Genomic DNA, 17,278 nt, shown 5'->3' on the forward strand with positions numbered 1-17,278 from the left:
ATTTTCCCAAAGATTTTGACATACTTCCCTTTGAAAAAATCTCAAAACGTTTTAAGAAAAAAATTTGCAGAGCAGAAGCAGATGTTATGAAACTGCAGGGAACTTGTACCAGCTAAAATTACTGGAAAATCACGCCGAGAACACAGCCACAATCCAGCATGGCATAAACGTAGCCTTCATTTTTATTTACTGAAGCTGATATGTTAATGATTCTACAAATATTTATAAATTAAATACAAAATTTGAATAATTAGCTAGGATGCCAAGAACTGCTTAGATTTATGCAGTGAAGTTGCATTAGCTGAACAGAGTTTTTGATGTTTTCTGACACACACTCTTCACACCACAATACTATAGTCCAAGCTGTTTTCCATACTACTCCATTTCAAAACCACTTTTTGCAGTGCCAGGGTAGAGCAAGAAGGCTTCTGTCGCAGATGAATGAATCTAAGCCTGCTTAAACTCAGAGAACAAGTTTCATGGTTCATTGGATCCTGACCACTGTTTTCAAGTTGTACACAGCTAGCACGGCTTAAGTGCCGTTTCAAACGAGTTCCTCCAAGTTTGAAGTACACCTCCATTCTGATTTGCAAGACACAATGCTATATACAGTGGTGCCTCGGGTTAAATACTTAATTCATTCCGGAGGTCCGTTCTTAACCTGAAACTGTTCTTAACCTGAAGCACCACTTTAGCTAATGGGGCCTCCCGCTGCCGCTGCGCTGCCGGAGCACGATTTCTCTTCTCATCCTGAAGCAAAGATCTTAACCTGAAGCACTATTTCTGGGTTAGCGGAGTCTGTAACCTGAACCGTATGTAACCCGAGGTACCACTGTATTAGGAGATCGAATGATTAGTGAACTTTTTTTTGCTGACTTAAGGAAACTCAAATTTGGCTATCATTAAAAAGGTAATGGGCATAAACACCAAACTTTGCTCTTTCTTAGGAAAGAAACTATAGCATCTTCTTGAATCACACTGCCTTACTGAAAGCTATCCTCCTGCATTGCGGGATACCTGAAGATAAACTCAATCAAGTTTACATCATTCTCTACGATGCTGTGGTAAGTCATTTATGTGTTCAGTAACCACAAGACTACTTTATTGGATGCAGACAAGCTGTATAAATCATTGCAGTAGGTTTTGAAGGAGTGGCCAGTGGGAAAAGGCATTCACCAGGATCAGACAGAGGAGGAAAAGACAATGGGTTCAAGTAGCAGGGAAGTAACGTTAAGGTGAACATTGGATCAAATGTCCCCAACTGCCTTTAGGCTGCGATGCACCAGCTCTGCTTGCCGTGATTCAGCAAAGGAGATTTGTCCACACGTCTTGCTGGTTCAGGAACCCTGGAGATGGTGTGGATGCTTATTCTTCATACAGCATTGGTTTTCCTGTGGGCAGCTTTTGTCCACAGCGACATTCTGGCACATGTTGCATGTAAAGCTTTTTTCACATAGGAAGCTGCCTTGTGCCTGTCCATCTAGCTATCAGGCTTCAAGGACTCGGCTACCTCCCCTCTTTGGCAGTAGATAAGCAGAACAAAGCAAAAGGAGTCTCTTGCCAGTTAGAAATTTTAACGCTCATAGCGGAGAACAAAGAATCCATTTCTAGGAATGAAGGCGCTCCCAATTAAGGGTTCCACCTGCTTCCCCCCTCGCCATCCACGTCACTTCCGCACCTTGCAACCTGATCTCGCAACCACTTTGCTTTCTGTGCTGCCACCTTATCTGCTCTCCTTGACCTTGGCCTGAGCAGATGGATGCTTTCCAGCAAAAGAGAGTCTGTTAACTCTCTCTCCCACTTCTCCTCCTCCTGTTCACCACCCAGTTCTTCCCAACTTTTGTCTTCTGAACTATGTCCCTCTGCGAACCACCGTTCCAAATCTATACTGTCCCACTGCTCTTGAGAAGATTCTGGCTCCTGGTCAGGAGTAGCAGGAGGGGGAGACTCCCACCAATTCCTCCTCAGTGCAGCCTCCGCAGCACGGTCCCTGACACTAGCTCAGTATACTCCACAGTGACTGGCAGTGGCTTTCCAGGGTTTCAGACTGGAGATATTTCCAACCCTACCTGGAGATGCTGAGGCTTGAACCCTGGGACCACCTGAATGCAGAGCAAATACTTCACCACTGAGATACAGTCCTTCATCCAAAGCATAACCAGAGCAGGACTTAAGATCAGTTCAGGTGCAACACCAAATTCCAGGATTTGCATTCAGACCTTCCTCCGAGGGCAGAGACAGAATTGTTGGGTTTCAGAGGGCAAGAAATGTATAGTTGTGGTGTACCATTGGCGTAGCGGTAATACTTTCCTTTATGCTTGCCTCAAACCTCCTCAGAGACTTTTTTTTAACACACCCAAGCATTTGAATGTTGATGTATGTCTCTCACTCAGTGGATTATTTTTAACTGTTTCTTGTATTTTTTTATTTGCAAATACAACAAAATGTTCTGTCACAGTGATCATTTGTGGGAAATATGTACTTGGGGGATGTTTAGTGTGATCACTTTTAGTTATAATTGGTGTGTGGTTTTTAATATTTCTTCATTTTCTATGCAAGTTTCCTTGAGACCTTCCAATATAAGGAGACACGTAGATAAAGTTTAATAATAATCTGCATATAAATGTTGAACATTTTACGGGTGACAGGGCAGAAATTTAAATGTCACATTTCTATTTTATTTTATAAAATTTAAGCACTGCTTGGTTTTTTAAAAACACAAATTCTCTTTTAAGTCCCCCTCCCAAACTAGAAATAAGAGAATATCAAACAGCTTGTATGTTGATCATTTATTTTGCTGCAGACGGAAAAATTAACTAAAAGAGAAGTGGAAGCCAAGTTCTGCAACATTTCTCTATCATCAAACAGTGTAAGTAATATGAAAATGCCTTGGTTGTGTGTGTGTGTGTGTGTGTGTGTGTTGTTTTTTATGTATAGATACATTTATACCCCACTCAAGCCCTGAGAGATTCTCAGAGTGGTTAAAAATTAAAAGCAACATGTTCAGTTTTCTTTCATAGTACTACGGAGGTTCAGGAAAGAGTGCAAATACTTCCATGAGCATTTTACTTAACCTTTGTTTTTATATTCTCCTTCTTCCCATTTATAACAGGCAGGACATAGCTACTCCCTCCCAGTACTGCAGTCTTTTACATTGGTTGGCTTTGACCTGCATGTATTTTATATTTAACTTAGCTGAGATTTCTCTATTGGAAACAGACAGTATTTAAACACACTGAAACCACTGGGAACTGTTGCCAATATGCAGATCACACCCATTTTTCTATCTAAATCGGGAAAGGGCATTAAGGTGCAAGCTCAGTGCTTGGAGGCAGCAGTGAGCTGGAAGTAGGCCAGTAAATTGGAAGCTGAATCATGAAAAGCAGATATGCTCCAGCATGGTCACTGGAAGCTCAGGAGTGCCTCTTTCCAGCTCAATTGATTCACCAGCTTTGGCTACTTTGGGGTGGAGATGACTTGTCCATTGTACTCCATGCTCTGGTAACTCCCAGAATAGGTTGTTGCAACACACTCTCGATGGCGCTGCCCTTGAAAATGATGCAGAAACTTCAACTGGTACAAAATGTTGGCTCAGGATACTGGCTGTGGCTCCATTTAGAACTCACATAGTCCCGGTTTAAAACAGCTGCTTTGTTTGCCAGTTTGTTTTGCTGATAGGCCTTCCTGCTCTTGTGCCTTTAGTTCCAACCAGCACGTAGCAATTCCTACATATGTGCTTTATTTATAACCATCTCTTGCCTTTCAGCTTGCTCAACTGTACAAATTCATTGAACAGAAAGGGGAGTTGCAAGATCTGATGCCATTATTAAACACGATATTGAAGCAAAAGACGGGAGCCACCTCGCTGGTGAAACTTGGCATGAAAGAGCTTGAGGAAACAGTGGGTCTGCTAAAGAAACTTGGCATAAAAATTCAGGTTTGTAAGAGTGTTTAAAAAGTCAAAATAAACAGGTTAGAACGGTACAGTGGTACCTTAGGTTACATACGCTTCAGGTTACATACACTTCAGATTAGAGACTCCGCTAACCCAGAAATAGTACTTCAGGTAAAGAACTTTGCTTCAGGATGAGAACAGGAATTGTGCTCCGGCGGCGTGGCAGCAGCGGGAGGCCCCATTAGCTAAAGTGGTGCTTCAGGTTAAGAACAGTTTCAGGTTAAGAACGGATCTTTGGAACGAATTAAGTACTTAACCCGAGGTACCACTGTATTTCTTATGTGTCATAAACATGATTAATCATAACAGATCTTCTGGATTTAATTGCCATAAAGAAAGCACCTACTGAAGCTAGTCACCTTAAATGCGCAACATGCAAAAAAATTACAATATGTAGTAATGGGGGTTGGAGATCTGACCAGAAAATGACCAGTTGTACACCAGTGCAGAGGATAAGCTTGAGACAGATGGATAACAATAGCTCTTGCACACCCCACCCTGTGAAAAGCCAGGCAGGAGGGGATAGATGCTGTTTAGGATCACTGCTGCCTTCCTTAGGGAATTTCAATTCTCATTTTAGTACCTGAAATACCTTTACATGCTTGTTAATTTGAACATTTGTACCATTTCTGCTTCCTGCAGTTGCCTTAAGTCTAAGATGACAACAGAAACTCAACATTTTATCTTGCAGGTATCCATAAATTTGGGGCTGGTTTATAAAATACAGCAACACAATGGAATTATTTTTCAGTTTATTGCATATATTAAACGCAGACACAGGATAGTTACTGACATTCTCGCTGCTGGGGGAAGATATGATCATTTGGTGAGTGCTTATAAATTTGTGCTTATAAATTTAAGCTGTGATTGATACTTTTCTAGTATACCTCTGCTTTTTGTCTTCTCAGATTCCACAGTTCAGAGGCCCACAAGCAGTTGGTCCAGTTCCCTCAGCAGTTGGAGTCAGCATAGCTATAGACAGAATAAGCTCAGCAGTTTTGAGTATGGAAGAGCCTGTACGTTTGCATTCCTCTGCATTACATTTTTGAAATCCTTTAAATGTAAACTCAGTAAAGAGTAACTAAGCTGCAGTAGTGTTAATCTCTCTCAAACATTATCAATGACATGAAAATATAGCAAATAGTCTTAAGACTGGTAATGCTTGTTTCACTTAAGATTTTCATTGCTGTAATTGGGGTCATGCAATACCTGAACTAATATCTGGATGCTTCCAACTGTGTAACGTAGATATGCATTTAAACTTTTTTTTCCTTTTTTTTTTTTTGAGGAAAAAACAGTTAAATTTTTTGTTTCCAAAAAGTCTCTATCGGCTTCTCCAAATTGTTGTTTGCCCCCAGCCTATGCACCTTCCAAGATGCCCAAATAATTATGATTATTAACCAAGAATATGACCATTATTTAGCAGCTAGGACTGCTTTATCTCTATCAAAAGCAAAGTTCACTGCCATTCTGACTTAATCATTTCAAAAACAGTGGTGGGGCAGTTCCTCAAGGCCTCTAACCATTTGGTCCTCCCCCCCTTTTTCCTTTTCTTCCAGATTACAGTGAGCTCTTGCGACCTGTTAGTCGTTAGTGTTGGCCAGACGTCAATGGCAAGAGCTCTCAATATTGTTCAGAAGCTCTGGGCTGCAGGAATTGCAGCTGAAATCATGTACGACTGGTCCCAGGTAAATCGCCTCATATATTCATCATAGCACTCAATAACTTCCAGCTGCACAGCAGAACTCCCCCCCCCCAAAAAAAAACCCTTGATTTGTTCTGTCCCCCTGGAACAGATTTGGGGATGGTTGAGGAAGCGACTCCTGTTGTGTAACTTGTTCCACCCGTACAAGGATTTACAGTGGTACCTCAGGTTACATACGCTTCAGGTTACAGTCTCCGCTAACCCAGAAATAGTACCTCAAGTTAAGAACCTTGCTTCATGATGAGAACAGAAATTGTGCTCTGGCAGCGCAGCGACAGCGGGAGGCCCCATTAGCTAAAGTGGTGCTTCAGTTTAAGAACAGTTTCAGGTTAAGAGCAGACCTCCAGAAGGAATTAAGTACTTAACCTGAGGTACCACTGTAGTTGAATCCCACCCCTTGGGTCTCACTTTTAAATTGTTGAAACCTTATAAAGCTCAATAACATATCTTGTGTGAACACTCCTCAAGTTTGCCCAAGCAGAGAAAACTTGATACTTTTGCCTGGTGTGGATTATATTTATTACATTTTTAAAAATATTTCCATTCTTCCCTGAGAATTTAGAGGGGTGCAAAATTATCCCTCCTCCCCTCCCCGCCCTTATCCCCACGGCAACTCTATGAAGTAGATCAAGCTGAATGACCGTGACTGGCCCAAGCAAGCTTCGTGGGAAGGGAGGGATTTGAACCCGCCTCTCCTCAGTTCAAGTGCCTCATTCTCAGCCACACTGTCTTTCTGTGTGTCTATCCAGAAAACATTCAGTGCTGTGAAATCTAATCTTTATTTTTTTGTGTAATTTTAGTCCCAGGAGGAACTGCAGGAATATTGCAGGTGTTCCGGGATCACCTACGTGGCCCTCGTCTCTGATAAAGAAGGAAATCATGTAAAGGTAAAAAGTGCCTGGGTTGCATCTTTCCCCTTCTGCTTTTCTTCGCCTTGCTGATGATGCTTAAAGGAGATCTAAGTCTGGTCAGTGTCTGGATGGGAGTAATTCAAAGGGGAATCAAACACCTGTTTTGCATTTTTGCAGGTGAAATCGTTTGAGAAGGAAAGGCAGACAGAGAAAAGGATTTTGGAATCTGATCTAGTAGATCATCTGGCTCAGAAACTGAGGACCAAATTCTGTGATGAAAGAAGCAACAGGTAGCTATAATGCATAGTAACTTGGGGAAATAAGACACTAATTGCAGTAGGAGTAGGAGTAAAATTTGTATGCCACTTTTCCATATAAATGTGTTCGAAGGTGGCTCACAACAGAACAAAAACACAAATCAGTACACTGTTACAATAACAATCAAATGCAAAATCATTTCAAAACACAAGGCCACAAATACCACATTTTGATTATATGTGTTTGTTTGTTTTAGACAGTCACAGGCATAACCCTTCCAGCAGTGTCGTTAGTCTCTGGTGCAGCTCATTGAACAGCAGCCTTCCTCGTTGATTTTGCAAACAGCTCAGGATAAATAAGTGCATATTGTTTGGCGTAAAATGCAGAAGTTGTCATGTGTTGAACAACATAACAATTTATCACATCACCTTTTGATTTATTACCTAAATTGGCAATCGTGTGGAAGGAGCATCTGAACTGCCACTTCCAGAGCCATTCTGGCTCACATCGGCCAGGGCCATACTTTGGTCCCCCTCCAGTTCCTTAGTTTTTCAACCCTGCACCATTGGTTCCTCCCTCTATCCCAGGTGTTGCAAAGCTAGGCAGTCATCAGACATCGCTCATGAATCTAGAGATCCAGTGGATCAAAGATCACCCCCTTGAATGCCCCATTTGGGGCCTTACCACCACCAAAAGAACTTTTGGTAGTAGATCTTCACCTGCAGATCTATTCAGAGGTGTAGTAGGAGACACCCCCCTCCACCAGTGAAGCTAGTTGCTCCTAACCCTTTCCAGCCAGCAAATCTGAGAGGATTGTTCCATTGTTCAAAGCGTCTTACTTTTATGTAATATTGAATAAAGCAGTTCATAATAGCAAATGTTTTGAGCAACCTGTTTGCTCTGTTTTTGTTTTAGGGAAATTTCTGATAATCTGCCAGCACCAAATCTAAAAGGATCATTTTCTAATACTTCAGGTATGTACTTTATACACAGGTATATGCTAACGGTTAGACTATATATTAATTTAGTAGTGTTCATTGCACAGATCATGTACACTACAGCAGATGCTGCACATTAATTGTATATTGAACATAACTAGTTTTATATTTTAGCAAGTTCTTTCATGGAAAATGCAGTTCTTTGGCACCTAAATTATATATATTTCAGGACCTACCCTGCTCTTTCAACTGCAATTTCCCCCCCACTGATTTTAATATTGTATATATAAATTGTTGTAGCCACCCTGAGACCTATTGCTGAAGGGGAGATATGAAGTCTCATCTAATAGTGAAACCTAGTTTTTTGTGTGTATTCAGCTTTGCAAGAAACTACAATAGTTCAGTGCAGGCTAGCATTAAAAATGCTTTCAAGGACATAATACATGAAGACTTGTTATATAGCTTTTTTGTCTCTTTTAAGTGCATGTGTAAGAGAGGTGTTTCTAACTAAATATTTTGAATCATCTTAGGTTTGTCTGAGCCACATGGAACTGTAGTGGTACCAAATGTCTGCATTGTACCATCAGAGAAGTTGTCTGCAAGTGCCAGGCGGCGCTATGAAGTTCAGGTATCATGAATGCAGCTCTCCTTTTAGTAGCTACATCCCAATGTTTCCGAAGCAGTGAGGTCTCACCACAAACGGTGTATGTGTCAGGGACACAGAAAAGAAGATAGGAAGTTGTCTTGCACCAAATCAAACCGTCACAAGTCAATCAGGCTCAGTACTACTTACACCAGGATATGACTTCCAAAAGCTGTTGAGACTCCAGTTCCCATAATTCTGGACAATCGACCATGCTCTGTGGGGCGGAGAGGAGCTGGAGTACAGCAACATCTGAAGGGGCAGAGGTTCCCCATCTCTCGTCAACATTTACTAGCAGCGACTCTCCAGTTTCAGACATGAACCTTTCCCAGCCCTGCCTGCAGATGCCAGGGATTAAACCCAAGACCATCTGCATGGAACGCAAGTGCACATGGCTGAAACTTGCCACATGAAACCTTGCCTGCCAGGCTGCTAGTTGTCTTAAAATGCCTAGCTTCAAACTAATACATAGCCCTTAAGCTTCATCATTTCAGCCGGCTTAAGCATACTGAACTCCCATCTTGGATTGTGGTTTCTGTTCAGGGTTATTCTCTTGCAAAATAGGTTGCCAGCAAGGTGCTTCACATTATTTCCAACTAGTGAATGTGATCAAGAAGCAATACTGACAACTCGAGTCGGTTGAATCTTCTTTGCTTTTATATTGTTTTGAAGAATAAATATAGAGGCATGTGTGCATCAAAATATCCATGATTATGAGAGGCGTGCAATTCACATTGCCGCTCACCATCCTAGTGAATGGAGTTGTTTGGAAGGCTTTTTCAGGACAGAGTCAATAATATTTGCACACAAGGGGGAGCTGTTTTTATTTTAAGGATTTATACCCAGCCCTTTGAACACTTTAAACAATCTAATTTGTAGAATGTATTGTATGGGTGGACATGCAAGTGGATATGCAGTTAAACCCCCTGCACACCTGGCTGTTGGATGTTTGATATACATGTGGATTTTCATTTTGATGCTTCTGTGAAAACATTGTAACATGTAGCACAGTTCAGTGAGAGAGACTTGGCTTGAGAGTAGAGTGGACCCTCCAGAGACAAGCTTAATTCGTTCCAGGGGGTCTGTTCGCACCCCAAAAATTACATAAATATAGGCGTGCTTCTGCACATACACATGGCGCATTTGAGCGCTTCTGCGCATGCGCACAGTGAACCAGGACGTATACAATTCCGGGTTTGCCATGGTTGTAACCCGAAGATTCTGTATCCAGAGGGATACGTAAGTAGAGGTACGACTGTATACAGTTCAACAGGATTGCTTGTTTTTGTTTTGATATGAAAAGGAATCATCAGCTTTGTCTGTGTGTGCATCTTTAAAACCAAATGTAATTTCCAGGTACAAACCAAACTCCAGACCTGCATTGCTGCCCTGCAACAGAAAAGTGAAGTTGAAATTTTAGCAGTAAGTAACTTTGTTGTGGAAATTAAATGTATGCCACCTTGAGCTCCTTGGGAGAAAAAGATGAGATATAAAAGCAATAAATAAATTTAGGGGAAAACAGAGGAACAAAGTGTTCAAGTTATTATTCCCATTTCCCCGTTCCAATTTAATTTTATTTCCAAGGCCATGCAGTCTTTAGAATTAAAAATTTAGATGAAAGATTTGAGAAGTTCAAAGTGGATTAACTCAAATGCAACTTGCTTTTCATACATATTCCAAACTTACATTGATTTAATTTTTGTTTTTCCTGCAGGTGGATCTGCCGAAGGAATCTATAATGCACTTTTTATCATTAGAGGTAAAAAAACCTATGACTGTCTAGTTCTTAATGAAAGCTCATGCTAACTTAAATAGGCTTGAAATTCCCACTTGTCAGGTACAGCAAGGAAAGCAATATTTCCCTCTGTAGAATTTATGCCCACTTAGAGCCAAACATCTACAGAATGGTTATGTATAACTGTCCTCACAACCCAATCTCCACCTTTCCAAGTTTCCTGTCAAAACAGACCTGGATGTTTATATACACTACACTGTGGGAAGAGCTAATATCAACAATCAAGCTGACATTCTCAACACAGTGCACACTATCATACCAACATATTAGGTGCTCAGCGTATTACACACCATTCCTACTCCACAATAAAATATATGCCGGTTAATTACTATTTCCTCTTCTCAGTGTGATGCAGATGAACAAACCTTCTATTCAACTGTCAAACAGCTGATGTCACGATTGCCGAAACAAAGATACATTGAACTAATTTGCGATGAAATCCACAACATTAAAATGAAAAAAAGGTAAGCATACTTGTAAGCATGATTAGATGGTGTGGAATTCTCATATGGAAACCTACAAGTCATTTTGCAAATTTCATTAAGGGTCAGGCAATATGCCACACCGATAGGGATAGTCAGATAAAGGCTCATTCAGTTCACAGGGTCCTCTCCTATTCCTCCCTGCCACAGGACCAGAAAGAGGACTTCTGCAGTTTACTTGTGGCTTCAAAAAATCTCAGCTTACTGTTTTGTGTGAACCAGGAATCCTGGTTTACAACAAACAACAGTTGCTTGGCTTGTTAAACCATTGGGCTGTATCCCAACAAAGTCATCATTATACCCAACGCTAGTATGATGATTTGACAGGAAGGAAATAAAAGTGCAGCGTAGAACCTTCATCCATAAGAGTGGCTGCTGTATATGAACATAATTCATTCAATACCCTGTGGTCAGTATTTGAAGGAATAGAGTGTTTGTCAGCCGGTGAAATTAAGGTGTCTACTTTCTCTTGTAAGAGCGGATTATCCAAGCTATTGAATATTCTAAATGACTGGGAGTAATACTTTAAATGTTCTGCCTTTTTCTTTCTTGCAGAGTGCCTGTGCTTATCCTCTACACCTACAGAGATGACTATTACAAAATTATATTTTAGTACTGAATGTTCAAAGAGAATGAACTGGAATACTACTTGGAACCAATACATGCTTCCAATCACACTAATGTGAAGAAATGTTTTGCGCACACTTGTTACAGGGACTATGTTGGGACAACTTTTGAAGTATTAAGGATTTAGCTCCTGTGCCATACTTCCTTTACCTCCTTTAAAGCTGTAAATCTTTCCAGAATGTATTGTACAGTAGCCTTTTTTTTATAAAGTCCTGTTTGAGTATCTTGCTGTATTGCTGTCATTGTTTCAAGCAAAGCAGTGGGTGGAAGATTCAACTAGTGACTTAAACAAGAGTTTTAGTATCCATAGCACCAAGCCCTAGAATCTCAACAACCCCCCTTCCTTGTCTGAAGGAGTCTTCTCATTCATCACAAGGACATGGCTGCAATCTATAGTGGCAGAAAACCCTCCCCCTTATGAGGATCTAAATTGTTTTCTACTTGCCACTACTGCTGGCCCTGAACTTGAAGGGTGAAGAGAGTGGCCCTCAATTACTGCAGAGGGCAAGCAGCAGAGGCCACAAATTCCAATTTTTCCACAAATTTCCTATACAGCCCAGTAAGGAACGTGCCCTCTAAGCACTGCCTGTCTCATTCTGTTGGCAAAAATCCGCTACTGTAAATGGGAGTATTCATTGGGGATCGATCAGGGCTGACAAGGTAACATTTAGAGTATCCCTATGAGGTTGGCCATGAGGTTTGGAATCCAACATCTGGAGGACTGCCGGTTAGCTGCCCAATTGACACCATAAGGACTGCTAAGCAATCTAGTTCTAGCTTGCTGAGAGAAGAGTCATACTAACAACTGTGACCCAAGTTCATCCATTTTAAATCCAGCAGTCTCAAATACAATGTAGGTTTCCTATTGTGTTTCCTGTACACATCCAACCTATGTGTAGGCACAATTAGAAACCCGTAATACTGACTTGTAATGGAATGTACTTTATACAAGAATTTAGAATCAGGATAGTTCAGTACAGCCTCTCTTGCAGTATGTACATGTTCTTAAGAATGACTCCTCCTAATAGTTTTATCTAATTGAAGGAAGAAAGTTTTGCTATTCCTTAAGTCATTGATACATCTTAAATGTGGATTCATTGTTCTTCTTAAGAAGCTAGCAGCACTGGCTAGAGTTAATATTCTACTATTACTGCCTGAAGATCATTCCAGCAATGCACAATCTAAAGCTTACTTGCCACACCACAACTAAGCAGCAAAATAAATTTGACTGACATAACACTTGCCTTGCACCATGCTGCACAGGAGTATCTGTCAATGCAAAAGTATCTGTCACTGCAGCACAAATACTGAAAAATGATGTTAAACACAAGCATACTAAAAGTGATTTAGAACATGAGTCATAAACTATTTAAAGTCAAGTTTTCAACGCAGATTGCAGCACAATTCCTTGTCAAATTCTTGTGGCTCACAAACCTCCAACTTAACTCCAATCATAAAAAACCTTGAAGCTGTTAATATGAGAAACACCAAAGCAATTTTTTATCTTGTTTCATTTCTATTGCAACTTTTGCTGTACACTAGGCCTCATTTGATCAGTATTAAAGGCAGACAGAAAGTTTCAGTATAAGACAATTTCAAATATTAATCCTTTATTTTTGTACTATTTCACCCAAAATATGGGTTCTCCCCAACAACCAACCACTCAGCCCAACAACAACTCAGAGCAGATACAAAATCCAACAGCATCTACAATATGTGTATTGTGGTTCTATCCCACATATCACAATCCAAAGAGTGTTTTCAAATTAAGATGTCTAGATTCTGGCTATCCACCAGAAGTAAGGTCAAAAGTTAAGTAACAACATAAAGAAAAAACTGTTTACATGCTAGAATTCAGATCCACTGTAGGGGTAGAAACATTCTGTATTGTCACTGTGTTGCTTTGCTTTTCTTATTTTTGCTTTTCTTGTCTTTTTTCTTTAAACCGTCCATGTTAGCTCTGAGCAAATTTGAATAAGCCTGCAACCAAAACAATCAAAACATTTCAGAGAATGCATTCAAATTCCATAGAAGGATTACAAACAGTAGCAATTCATTTGCAGAATTAAAATATTGTAGTTAGAAGTGCCCATCTTTCTCAGAGTGCCACACTTCATTTATTGATTTTGTAATTTGAAGTTAATCCATAAAATGTTCTGAAATGGAAGTGAATCCAGTATACACTTACCATCTGGAATTTGTTGACTTCCTTTGAACTCACCTATAAAAAAATTAGTCATATGTTATTTTAAAAATTACAAGATAAAATATCAACAACCTCTTCAAGAATTAGTCCCAGTGACCACCGCTTTCAGCTGAATAAATCAAATTATAGTCTAATAAGGGTTACAGCATCTTTATGGCTTAATGCCATGAATTGAGCTTTGGAGAAATGGGGACAATTGCTTCTCAAAGAGCTTCAGATAGCAACTTGAAAGGTTATAGAGTTGAAAAAAGACTTCCCAAATGAATTTTTAAAGAAAGTCTCAAATTTTAAACTGCCATTGGCTAAATTCTCTCTTTGATGCTTATATATGCAGCGCCTTGGAAAGAATTGCACTAATCAATGTTGCAAGCAAATGGCATTCCTATTTATTGTGTTTTGCTGCTGTTCTTTTGTTTCCAGGTAACCTAGCACCAAAGACTCTACCAACTGCTAATTTTGTGACTCTCCTTGCCAATGGAATTAAGATCTTTAGAAACTGCACTTCAATCCTTATGACAGTGGAACCATATAGTCTCTAGGATGAACATACTGAATCTACATATAAACACTTAAAATAAGGTTGATTAAACAAAATTAATTTGTGACAATTAGCAAGTAATTTCTTGCCAACACTAAAAAGAAATTTCCATTTATCTTCAGTCATGTTAGGACCCAACTGAGTGAAGCCTACCTAGTACCTACCACTGTGCTTATCTTTTTCTTCCCATCTGTTGCTCTAAGAAGACATTTGTTGTCTACAGGTTCAAAGCCCTCAATATGGCCCTTTCGTGGGATGGGTCTTGTCCGACCATCATCTATATTAAACAGAAGCATTAAACATATATACATATACACATCCAACGGTGGCGAGAGAACGCTGAAATGCAGGTTTGTACTTTTACAGCTTTGAAGTTTGTGTTGAAGCTTAGGAGACCTGAATGTGGAAGCTGAGAAACAATAGTGTTGCTATGTTTAAATTGGACACAAACGTGTTTGTGGTTCTTTAAAGTGTATAATGGCTACGGTTAGATGCAAACAAATAGTCATCTCATCCCCCAATCCCACTAAGAGTGCCTCAAATATCTGGCTTAAAAGCAAATACTGGGGAATAAGGAAAGGTATGGCCAACCTAGCCTAGTTTTTAATGATTCAGGCATGGAGTGGAGGGTAGGAATCAGCTCAAAAGTGGCAGCATCAGACTGCTCAGAAAGATCACTACTGCCACATTAATTCTTCCAACGACTCCACAGCAACCCCTTAGTTCTTTCTTGGGTACCTCCCCCCCAATAAGGTTGCTCAGACCAGAATGGTGTTCCCCCCCCCTAAAAGTCTTTAAAGATTTTATTTGGCTTTGCTTTGGGGCTCCAATGTGCAAACAGCTGTCAGTTGAGGTTTTGTATTTACAGTGGTACCTCGGGTTACATACGCTGCAGGTTACAGACTCCACTAACCCAGGGTTAGTGGAGTTAAGAACTTTACTTCAGGATGAGAAGAACTTTGGGTTAAGAACTTTACTTCAGGATGAGAACAGAAATCATGCCCCAGTGGCGTGGTGGCAGCGGGAGGCCCACATTAGCTAAAGTGGTGCTTCAGGTTAAGAACAGTTTCAGGTTAAGAACGGGCCTCCAGAATGAATTAAGTTCTTAACCCGAGGTACCACTGTACTGTGCTAAAAGAGGATCTCATCAATTTTATACCCCCATCTACTGTTCTCTGCTTCTAACTCTGGGATGGAGCAGGCTATAGAGTAAAAGTGTGGTTGCTTCTTTGTAGACTTGGCTGGCAGAGACCTGCACTTAGGGTGGGAGCTCTACTGTAGTGGATGCCCAAACTACAGGGCAATTCTGCAGGCACTTTTCCTGCTGAGGGCATTCTACAAAAGCTCAGAACAGGTTGTTTTGGATAGGGCACTGGAGACTTTGAATCTATGTTAGGGACCTGATCAGCTGTGCCACCTGCTCCCTCCCTTCTGAGTTGGCAGGACCTAGGATGTGACAGTGTACTCACTGCTCTGCACCTCCCAGTCCCGCATTTAGAATTTCCTCAATCTAGCAAAAATAAAGCATGTATTAAAGAAGCTGAGAGCTACAGATAAGGGTTTTCTCTGACTAACCACACATTTTTCAGTTCTCATACATGCCCATTTGAGCATTACTTCATTTATGCTAACATCTGCAGTACAAACTGGCTCATGTCATGACGCTTTTTTTTTTTAGGGGCGATATTGAAAAAACAAAGTATTGGCATATCCGCCATTCACAACTGCTGAAATAGTTAACATAATACTTACATTTCTTTAGCGTGATATAGACGCTGCCTGTGCTCCTACATTTTTGAAACAATCTTGTAAGCTCCGTCAGAAACTGCAAACGAGAAACCCGTTTTCTGATTAAGAACAATCGCGGATGAATGACGTTTATGTAATTCTTAACACAATCAAGAGCTGGGAAACAACCCTTGTTTTCTTTATTTCCTTATTGCAGTTTCCAGTGACGCCATCCGATTGCAATGCCTGAATTTTTGGGTCTCTATCCCCACCTTCACAAAGCAGCAATTTATCAGGGCTGATAAATCCCTCCTCCCCCCCCCCCAGCCCCCAAAAGGTGGGAATCCTGGCTGACCTTCGTTTAAGAAACCAGGGGCGATACGCCTGAGAAATGAATGGATCTTGGTTTAACTAAGCGAGGGTAACGCAACTCGGGGGTTCATTAAAGCGAGCCAGGATCTCTGCACCGGAATCCTGACGACAGGCACCGCCACGTTCAGGAACTGCCATGCCGCCCCCGTCCCCCATGAGGCGGCCAAGCACAGAAAACGGGTGGGTGGACCCGGCCCGGCTCTGCCTACCCGGCCCGCGACCCCCAACTCAAGGGACCCAGGAAAACGCGAGGCCGCGGCACCTGCTCGCTCTCCAGCAGCACCATAGCCGGCTCCTTTGCTCGCTCGCTCAGCGCCTGCAAAAGCCCCGTCACAATTCCGCGGAGCGAAGGAGCGGCCCGGAAACGGAAGTGCTTCTCGCCGCCACGGAGGACGCAGCGCTCGGTGCGGCTAGAGGGGAAACCCCGCCCCACTATCTGGCTCGCTGCTGCCCCCGCTCGGCTGCAAGCGATACTGCTCCGCCGTCCGATTTAGCTCCGGAGGAGCAAGCCGGGGTTTCAAACAGAGCGACCACCGAACCTGTCATTTATAGGCTCGTTAAGGGAGGGTGAGGGCCGGATTTAGGTTTGATGAGGCCCTAAGCTACTGAAGGCAATGGGGCCCTTTATATGTCCAGCTGTCCTTTGTCAACAACAAATTGTCACTCTTTTTGTGATGAATATATGCTATATGGTAATTTATGGACCTAATAGGTATCTAAAACCATTTGCCACTGTTGCTTGTTATGTACTGAGTGAATAGGATCCAAACTGCAACAGTCTGATTGGTCCTAGAACAATAGGATCCAAAAGGCAGCAGTCTGATTGGTCCTAGAACAATAGGATTTAGAATGCAGCAGTCTGATTGGTCCTAGAACAATGCAGCAATATGATTGGTTGGCAGGAACCACCCAATCATGCTCCAGATAGAAGTGAATCCACAACCTGATTGGCTTACAGTAGAATTCCAGAATTAGCCAATCATGTGCAGCCCATTGTGTAAATAATGTATATAAAGCAGATACTTTGAGGGGACTTCCATTCATTCCTCCTCACCACTATGAGCTGAATAAAGAGCATGAAATCACTTTGCGACTCTGAGTATATTTCATGCTGTATGTAGGTTTTATTTTATTTGTTTTTTATCTTATGTTTTGGGAATGTACATCCCCTTTTTTCCCT

The 17,278-nt window shown here is 41.3% G+C and overlaps 2 protein-coding genes across 2 annotated transcripts in view; one reads left to right on the forward strand and one right to left on the reverse strand.

Annotated features, from left to right (window-relative positions):
- The window catches only part of EIF2AK4 (eukaryotic translation initiation factor 2 alpha kinase 4), a 46,799-nt gene extending 35,322 nt beyond the window's left edge, over positions 1 to 11,477 (forward strand). The window contains exons 26-39 of the mRNA XM_081886382.1: positions 948 to 1,064; positions 2,804 to 2,869; positions 3,767 to 3,937; positions 4,647 to 4,781; positions 4,864 to 4,971; positions 5,515 to 5,643; positions 6,461 to 6,547; positions 6,689 to 6,801; positions 7,685 to 7,743; positions 8,238 to 8,335; positions 9,707 to 9,772; positions 10,065 to 10,109; positions 10,491 to 10,609; positions 11,183 to 11,477. Coding sequence (XP_081742508.1) covers positions 948 to 1,064; positions 2,804 to 2,869; positions 3,767 to 3,937; positions 4,647 to 4,781; positions 4,864 to 4,971; positions 5,515 to 5,643; positions 6,461 to 6,547; positions 6,689 to 6,801; positions 7,685 to 7,743; positions 8,238 to 8,335; positions 9,707 to 9,772; positions 10,065 to 10,109; positions 10,491 to 10,609; positions 11,183 to 11,240 — 1,371 coding nt within the window. The 3' untranslated portion in view covers positions 11,241 to 11,477. The remainder of the gene's footprint in view (positions 1 to 947; positions 1,065 to 2,803; positions 2,870 to 3,766; positions 3,938 to 4,646; positions 4,782 to 4,863; positions 4,972 to 5,514; positions 5,644 to 6,460; positions 6,548 to 6,688; positions 6,802 to 7,684; positions 7,744 to 8,237; positions 8,336 to 9,706; positions 9,773 to 10,064; positions 10,110 to 10,490; positions 10,610 to 11,182) is intronic.
- Positions 11,478 to 12,846: 1,369 nt separating this feature from the next.
- On the reverse strand, positions 12,847 to 16,517 carry SRP14 (signal recognition particle 14). The gene is made up of 5 exons (XM_081887760.1): positions 16,361 to 16,517; positions 15,751 to 15,823; positions 14,163 to 14,275; positions 13,443 to 13,475; positions 12,847 to 13,234 (listed from the first exon to the last, which is right to left on the reverse strand). Exons 1-5 carry the CDS (start codon positions 16,382 to 16,384, stop codon positions 13,145 to 13,147), a joined length of 333 nt encoding a protein of 110 aa, XP_081743886.1. The 5' UTR covers positions 16,385 to 16,517; the 3' UTR covers positions 12,847 to 13,144.
- Between the last annotated feature and the right edge of the window lie 761 nt (positions 16,518 to 17,278).

The sequence above is a fragment of the Podarcis melisellensis genome (genome assembly GCF_964234715.1).
Source record: "Podarcis melisellensis genome assembly, chromosome: 1".
NCBI lineage: Eukaryota > Metazoa > Chordata > Lepidosauria > Squamata > Lacertidae > Podarcis > Podarcis melisellensis.

Bases quoted from the DNA above. Each gene is read 5' to 3' on its own strand.
- SRP14 (XM_081887760.1), bottom strand. From the start codon at position 16,384: ATGGTGCTGCTGGAGAGCGAGCAG. The intron at 15,824-16,360 runs GTGCCGCGGCCT...TCTCGTTTGCAG, and splicing joins TGCTGCTGGAGAGCGAGCAG to TTTCTGACGGAGCTTACAAG. The intron at 13,235-13,442 runs GTAAGTGTATAC...TTTTGGTTGCAG, and splicing joins AAGTCAACAAATTCCAGATG to GCTTATTCAAATTTGCTCAG.